This window comes from Platichthys flesus, chromosome 21 (genome assembly GCF_949316205.1).
Source record: "Platichthys flesus chromosome 21, fPlaFle2.1, whole genome shotgun sequence".
NCBI classification, from domain to species: domain Eukaryota; kingdom Metazoa; phylum Chordata; class Actinopteri; order Pleuronectiformes; family Pleuronectidae; genus Platichthys; species Platichthys flesus.
The window spans coordinates 5,424,158-5,433,122 of record NC_084965.1 but is presented as its reverse complement, the minus strand read 5'-3'; the positions used below and the strand labels follow the sequence as shown (position 1 = coordinate 5,433,122).

Genomic DNA, 8,965 nt, shown 5'->3' with positions numbered 1-8,965 from the left:
TTAATGTAATAGTACCATACTGTGATGTACTCATGGTACAATGACCTTGTCCTCTTTCTAAGTATTTAAATGATATCATGGCTACACTCATATTCCACAGGGACCCTGAGCACATGTTGTCTTCTCTCTCACATTTCTTTTTAACCCTTAGTCATACTGGATTTTGAATGTGAGTGAGGTTTATGTCAGAGTGAGACAGATTCTTCTCTTTGTTGCTGACAGGTCAGACGGGCCCATCCATATCTGACAAAGACCTGCCTAATAATCTGAGATATTTTACCTTCACAGGATCCGCGTCCTTCTCTCCTCCTTCTCTCCTCGAGTCAGATCCCGATGAAATAACGGAGATCGGAGTTATTCCAGCCGTGACGGAGCCGCCTTCATCCCCATTTCGTGCATCCGGCGGCGGAGGAGGAAGAGGTTGCTGTGTGCGTGCTGGGGTTTCGGGCTGAAGTTAAATCAAAGCAGTGTGCGAGGAGGTCGGAGCTGATGCAGGAGTCACTCATTGTTCCAGAGAGGTGACGGATGAAGAGGAGCGGGAGGAGGTAGAGGAGGAAGAGGAGGCCTGCAGATGCATCACAGCCACCACACGGGACATTAATAAAAAGAAGAAGGAGAACAGATCCTGCAGTATTCCTCCTCTGTGCAGCCTCCACTTCCTACTACTAAACTTTCATCCACCCCCCACACAACAACATGGCCGACCCTGCCTGCCGCACAGCTGGGGATCCGTCCGGTCACAGCTGATCCGGGTACAGCTGGATACACACGGCTGGATGTTAAGACCGCAGAAGATAATAAGAAAAGGAGGGATGGGGTTAGAGGAGAAGGATGAGGAAGAAGAGGAGGAGGATAGTTTCATGCAGAAAAATAGGAGGAAATGGCGAGATGAAGCTTCATTAAGCTTTGAAGCTTTCCATCCAATTGGTTCGCTTATGGGCCGAAGCTTCATGGTGCTTCATTTGCTCTACTGCGCCATCAAGTGGACATTAAATGTAATGTAATTATAATGAAACCATGGCTTTGGTGTGTGAAGCTTTGAATTGAATAAACTAATTAATGATGTTCGTGATGGCAATACACGTACAAAATCGTCATCACATACGTCATCAACACAAGCCTCGATACGCGCTTCATAAAAATCCTCCTCGATTACTCGACACACACTTCGAAGCCTCGACACGGGAGGACACGTCACTACTGCACAGTCACAAATGCAGAGCTCTACATCCCCCTGGTGGTTGCAATTGGGCTACTGCAGCTGTGGGAGCACATCCATAAACAAAATCGGATTCCACTTAGAGGGTTTGGGAAAAGATGATATCAAAATATAATAATTCGCAATAAATAATATTAATGTACTAAATGTCACATTATTGTTTCTTCAAGTTTCTCAGTTTGATCCATATGTGTTATACAAATGCAATATATTACAATATGGTACCACGTTTTGTATTAACACATATTTAAGGTAATTGATATGTTGTGCGTTTTTGGACTTGTGGACGTGTACGAGCCAGAGACCAATTTTCAACTATAATGGAATAAAATGGAAAACCAGAAAAACTAAAAAATCTCAATGGGCATTATGAAAAACAAAACAGGAAGCCCGCTATTTTGCATTTAGTGGCAACTTTAAGGTGGCCCTGAAAGCTAAACGAACAGCAACTTAGGAAAACACATGCAAGTTGACAAAACACAAGCAAAGTCAGAAAGCATCTTCATCAATTTCACAACACAACACATTACAGAAACGCGCAGCAAATAGAAGCAAAATGACAATGGAAGTGTTCCCAGAGGACGGCTATAAGAGATGGACACTGCTGTCACAGAAGACACAAAAGCGTCTAATACATCAAACAAATTCAGTTCTACACAGGGGTCGGCAACCCGTTAGCTTGACGTTGTCATATTCATAATTCAAGGCAGAATATGAGTCTAATACTGCTCCATTGAGCTGTGATTAGGGGGCGTGTTTTAACCGAACCAGGGAAAAAAATGCCTCTTCGCTCAATTGGATAGACCTACAACCAATCAGAGCAACAAATGATTTGACGTATGTAAAGCGACGCATAGTTGTTGTCAACAGAACTCAACTGCACGCACGCTGGCAGAAGTAGAAGAAGAAGATGAGTAAAAACGATTTTTGCCGGTGTTGTAAAAATAATTTAAGGCTACACGGAGAACTTACCAACACGATCAGCATTTTGAGACAAACAGTAAAGGTGAATCCACCTATGAACAAGTTCTCCGTTCAGGATTACAACTCCACAACACATATAACAAATCGTATCGCATTTGTCGGTCCTGTAAAAACTTAATATCACGGCTGGAACGCGACATTCCCGTGTCCCATCTTCTTCGTGACCATCGGGGCTAGCTGATCAATTAAACTTTTTCCAAATCCCGTAGGAAGGACAGCACAAACATCTTTTCGATCTACAAATGCCTTGATCGCGTTTCTCTGATTCTCTTTCAAAATGAATGCGCTGCCGATGTCTTCTAAAACAGACTCAATGGCAGCATGTACATATCTCAGCTCTCCAGCGGCAGGCATGTTTGTGGAAAACAAAGTCTACCCAAGCGCTCTTTGATGACGTAGTTGATTACGTAACTGCTGATCAGATATCTATGGTTGATCATCTGTCCATCATCGTATAAAGCCCGCCCTGACAATTTGATTGGTCCGAACAGCTTCTGTTCGGGCATAGTTTCTTCCAAACGGAGCAATGCCAAACCGAACTTCCTGACCTCAGATGTTGCTCATTAGATTAGTTTGTTTTGATCTCTATTCTATGATCTATTTTGTTTTATATAGATCTGTGATCTACTGAGTCCAGTATCACACAGATGACTGACGGAGCCAAACCATCCCAGTACAAACACAAGCATATGAAAATAATTCTTAAATGTGATAGATCGGAGACATCACAGCTGTCTCTGAAGTTAACAATCCTTATATTTGACATTTACTGTCAGTCATGTCAACGAGGGCTCCTCCGTCATCGCTGCTCAACTGTCCATGTGTGCGAGAGTGCGTATGTCAGATATTCTGATCTGAAAATTCCCAGTTCCAACTTCACGTCAAATGTGAACAAACCTGTCTGATTGTGAGAAGCTGATTAATTTGTCTCATGAGACAATTCTACTGGAGCCAGTGCAGCCTCCGTTCGTACAGAAACAAAGAGGAGGAGGGCAACGACGCCATCATCCTTTATTAGACTTTTATTCTTGGAAACACATTCAATACATGAAGGAGAACATACAATGTCATTGAATGTCACGAACCAAGAAACCATTGTGTTAAACAAACTTATTTAATCATATGAACTAGTTTAAAACACACATTCATACTGTGCAATGAATACACTTTAACCATAAAACAACATGAAGGACATTATGAAAAATAGAGAAATTATGTAGAAATCAGTAAAAACAAGATATATCAACACAGATCTTTCGTGTTTTTCAATGACTTATATTTTATAGGGACATAACCACTTTTAAGTCTATTTAAAACAGTGAACTATGATTATGTATAATATGAATATCTGTTGATAAATCCTAATAAGTATTTTTTTTTGCAAAAGTTGCAACTGTGTCGCCTCTCCTTTATGAATCCTCAAATGTCTTGTACAATAGGACTGAATCTTTAATCTTTTACCACACTCAGATCAACAAAACGGTTCCTCTCCCGTATGAATCCTCTTATGTGTATTTAGATTGCCCCTATGACTAAATCCTTTATCACACTCAGAGCACCTAAACGGTTTCTCTCCTGTATGACTCCTCATATGTATATTTAGACTGTCCCTACGGCTAAATCTTTTACCACACTCAGAGCAACTAAACGGTTTCTCTCCTGTATGAATCCTCTTATGTATATTTAGAACACCCACTTGGTTAAATCGTTTACCACACTCGGAGCAACTAAACGGTTTCTCTCCTGTATGAATCCTCATATGGATATTTAGATGGCCCCTTTGGTTAAATCTTCTACCACACTCAGAGCAACTTAATGATTTTTTTTCTGTCTTACATCCAATATCACTTAGAGGCTGTTTGTTATTTCTCGTATTCAAACCAGTCTGAGGTTCCCTGGTCTCCATCCAAGGATCCTCACTCTCTTCAGTCTCAGAAGAGTCTTCAGTCTTGTCCTCAGGACCTGGTTGTAAACGTCCATCAGGACCTGAGTTCCTAGCTGGTTCTGGTCCTCCACAGTCCACTCTGTTCTTCTTTGTCTCACTCTGATGAAGCTTTGACGATTTAAGTTTCTCTTCATCTTCTTCACTCTTCACAGCGACAGGAGTCAATGTGAACTTGATATCAGCCTCCTCCAGTCCTTGAAGCTGCTGTCCATCCTGATTGGTCCACGGTTCCTTCTGTTCCTCTTTAATGTGGTGGGGCTCAGGGTCCTCCAGGACCACAAGGCGGCTCCACAGCTGCTCCTCAGGGGGAACCTCTTCTTTATTCACCATCAGTTGCTGGAAGTCTGCAGGACACACTGAAACACAAATACACACGTTTATCATGTCAGAGTTTCCTGAAGTGTTTTGAAAAACTTGTGATGTGTAATTTAATGTCAACATATCACTTCAAGGCTGTTTGTTATTACTTGTATTCAAACCAGTCTGAGGTTCCCTGGTCTCCATCCAATCATCCTCACTGTCTTCAGTCTCAGAAGAGTCTTCAGTCTCGTCCTCACAACCTGGTTGTAAACGTCCATCAGGACCTGAGTTCCTGGCTGGGTCTGGTCCTCCACAGTCCGCTCTGTTATCTTTCTGCTCCTCAGGGGGAACCTCTTCTATAATCACCATCAGTTGCTTGATGTCTGCAGGACACACTGAAACCAAAATACACACGTTTATCATTTAAGAGTTTCCTGAAATGATTTGAAAAACTTGTGTTGTGTCATTTAATGTCGACTGTTGAGATTTTTGAAGGATCACATTCAGAATGCAGAGATGTTGAGGTATTTTACAGTTGGTGTTACGACGCAGCTTGTAAAGGAAGCAGCATAAAAAAAAGGGTTTCTGGTATATATAAAAAATAATTTTGCCGCCAAATAAACCAATTAGGTCACTTACAGAGGAGAACAGGGCGAGGGGAAGTTAGTTAGTTGGTTAAGCTACTTTCAGAGAAGACCTGTGGGTAAAACCCGCGGCTCTGGAAACGCATGCAGCTCTTCGGCCCGCCTGTGCAGTGTTGTGCATGTCGCGTATATTTTTCTCGAACAGTGAACTTTACGTATCAGTTTTCATATGTTGAAAGTGGACGTGAGGGAACATCACGTTGATTTGTTAAATCCTGATTGCATCAGCCCAGCATGAAATACCAGGAGCGGGCGACTGTGTGTGTGCGCGCTCCCACACAACGCATACACACATATATTTTATACATTTAAATTATAGAAATGAAGGTTTAGCCTAATAATTGGTTTCATAGCAAGGCATAGCAATATGATTTGTTGTGCCTTTTGTTTGCAGGGTATGAATAAATTAGCAGGCAAAATTAGCAATAATATAAACAATTAAAAACAACATTTCTTTTAGGAATTTAAATATATCAATCACAGTTTAAGTTAAGGGGCTGTGATGGATACATTTTTCTTTAAAAAACAGTCTTTCATTTTCACACTTCACCTTTAAACTATGAAATTAACTGAACTATGTCCTAGTTCAGAATTTAAATGGTGAACTATGAACGTGAACTATTCATGTTAACTTGTATGAACTGAACTTTGAACTAGTTCATGAGGTGTGAACCTGCACAACACCGTGAGCAACACAGCAGGAGGTTTTCCGCACAGACTCGTTCACAACAGCATCAAATCCTCCTCATTATTCAGGTGAGAGGTTGTGCAGCAGACAGAGACCGGAAGTGACGTGTTAACTCCGCTGCCCGGGCTTATGCTAGCTACCGTTAGCATGTTAGCGGTTCCTCTAGGGACTGACCTGCTCTGTGCAGCCAGACTTTGGGCTGCATCACGGCCTCGAGCAGCCTCCTCTGGCGGCAGATCTCCCGCTCGGACCGCTCCACTCGGTCATCGTACTCAAACAAGGTTTCCTCAAGCCCCGCGAGGATCTGCTCCACCGCCGCCATTAGCCGCTCAGTGAGCATCGCTCTCAGCTCCGGGACTCGAGCCTTTCCTCCTCCGTCCTCCACCTGCAGCAAGAAGTCTTCAGCGGCAGCGCTGATCCGCTCATGTACCGACACCCGCAGCAGCTGCACGGCGGACATGTTCCTCCTCTCTGCCACTCTGAGTCTCTGAGGGGACAAAGACTATATCTATGAAAAAGACAGCCAGCTACCGGAAACAGAGACTCCGAGCTCCGAGACAGCACCGACCCCTGTTGGACTGGAGGACGAAAATCAAATCATATTTCTACTAACTAATACTGCACAGTAGAAATACTCTGTTACAAGTACTTGTCAAACAAGTACTAAAGTATAAGCCAATTGATAAACTCAACCAATTGTGGAAGAGGAATTCGGATCATTCACTGAGGTAAAAGTACCAAGACAGTAAAGTAATATTCCAGTAGGTGGTGCCTATTGTTGGCAGTAGGTGGCGCCATCAGTATTATAACATACAGTAATAGATCTGTTCAAGTAGGGGTTCTGATGAAGCGTGAGCAATTTTGTGTCAATTGGACAATGTTACAACAACTTCATTTTCACACTGATTTGTGGGTGGCGCCTTGACTCTGAGGAAATATTGACACATAGAGCTGTTCAGGCTTGGACGGGTGTGTGTGTGTGTGGGGGGGGGTTAAGCCCTTCTGTCACGCCAATTGAAAATTACTCCAGAATAAGTCAACTTTCAGCACTTTCTAATTTTCTCCATGTTAAAGCCCTCGAAAAGCCAATTCATTTTCCTGAAAAAAAACATAAAAAATCCTTACAATTTCAATAGATGTTTCAATCAACTGTCTCCCGCTGTTCGCTGCTCGGGCCCTACTAAAGTTAATCTTGTATCTTGGGGTATTGTTGGCAACAGAGCTACACTGTGGTGGATGTTGATCTGAATGTTCAAAACATTTCCTCAAATGTTGCTGCTGAAATCTGCCCCAACATTTACATCCACATTATACAGCAGTTAAACATCTCTTTATTTATGAATAATGTTATATTTTAAAAACAGCGTATACATAAAAAGATAATAACATTAAAATCTATTTATTTGTAGAGTTTTGATATTTTTCTGTACTACCACAATCCTTCACTGACCAGTTAAGCTTTATAATAATTAAACCACCTGATGTGAACTATTTAATGGATTCAAGATTTAAGCACTTTTTTGTCATTGTGTAAATACATACAAATAACAGAAATCTAACTGTGCCTGGTATAAAGATTTACCAAGGTAATATACAAATATACAAATGAGCAACTGTATAATGACAAGCCAAAGAAATATGTTCTTCAATACAATATAATTAAACACAGTATGTAAAAGCAGTAAAGTGACTCATATAGATAAGTATGATACATAAAATACATAATATGAATAGTTAAAGTACATCAATTATTTAATTTAAATTGCTATAGTGGTATTACACTGTCATGTATGTGGTATAATTACCTTTTCTTCAAAATATTCAAATGACAGCTCCAGTCATATTCCACATGCTCTCTGTATAGCTTTTACCTTTAGAATATGAAATGTACATCAAATAAATAATTGTATAAGGTTTGAAATTAAAATGTAAAGATATAGCAATATAAAATGCACTCATGTGATTCATTAATGAAACGTATCTGTGTGGTCACAGTGAGCCGTGGCTGGTGTGTTATCAGTGTAACTCCCAGGGTCAACATTGACAGCCTCTCACTGTATATAACTCTGGTGATTACCTCCTCCCCATGTGTGCTCCCTGCAATTACTATAAAGAAGTCCCCTCTTTTACGGACTTGGTTTTATCACTTACTGGCTTTAAGGGTTCCGCCTGTATCAGAAATTTTTGCCCAACTTGGCAAACAACAATTTTCAGCCGAACCTTTTAATGCAATGTTTATTTATTCAATATGAACCTAGTTTTAATTACTCTCATCATAATGTTCCTGTCATCCTCTGAGTTTAATTAAAAAACTGTTGATATGTCACGAAAGCTGTCGCCGGTTATTTATCCGTCAGTTTGCTGTAAAAACAATATGTATTTCACTGATTTTGATATTTTAGTCAGAAACAACAGGATTAAGTTTTCATTATTTGTTGGTTAAGGTTTAAAAATGATTATTAATAAATGAGCACCAAATAACCTGAGCACTGAGGGTGACCAGGCTTTTTCTGTTAGAGGAAAAAACTCTATGGAACAAACTCCCAGAGGACATCAGACTTATCCTCATCCTCTTTTAAATCACTCTGTAAAACACATTTCTATAAATGTGCTTTTAATCTTACATAGGGTCTGATGCACTGATCCTAATTATATTTTTTACCTCACCTTCTAACACAGATATTTATATAATGGCATTCATGTAACCTCCTTTCTTTTTGATATTATTTCCTTGATTTCCTTATCACTTTTCTCTATTTTACTATATCTATTTTAAACTCCTTTTGATTTGAACAGTCTCTTAACTGCTTTTATCATTGTATCTTGTTAAACACTGTGAAAAATACACTGAAAATGTATGATTATTATTATTAATATGATTATAAAGAGGGATGGGCTTATTAAATCTAGATATATCAGTTTTTAGTGAATAGTTTACGATCATAAACACAGCTTGTCCCTAACAGGCAGTCGCATCACAGTGTAAAAAGACTTCCAGTGTCTGCTCTGCCAGACACTGGAATCCCCGTTATGATTCCTCTTCCAGTCAAAAGATATTAAAGGGTTTGGATTTACGGAAGCTGCTGAGTGAGAAATCATCTGAACAAACAGGAGCATGTTGTATTTCACTCTATTCACACATCTCTCACCTCTCATTTATAATACTGACAAGATTACTGAGCAGT

General features: G+C 40.3%; 1 protein-coding gene across 1 annotated transcript; it reads right to left on the bottom strand.

Moving 5' to 3' along the window:
- Positions 1 to 3,189: 3,189 nt before the first annotated feature.
- On the bottom strand, positions 3,190 to 6,278 carry LOC133932726 (zinc finger and SCAN domain-containing protein 21-like). Its single transcript, XM_062379535.1, has 3 exons — positions 5,955 to 6,278; positions 4,616 to 4,843; positions 3,190 to 4,504 (listed from the first exon to the last, which is right to left on the bottom strand). Exons 1-3 carry the CDS (start codon positions 6,238 to 6,240, stop codon positions 3,675 to 3,677), a joined length of 1,344 nt encoding a protein of 447 aa, XP_062235519.1. The 5' UTR covers positions 6,241 to 6,278; the 3' UTR covers positions 3,190 to 3,674.
- Positions 6,279 to 8,965: the final 2,687 nt, after the last annotated feature.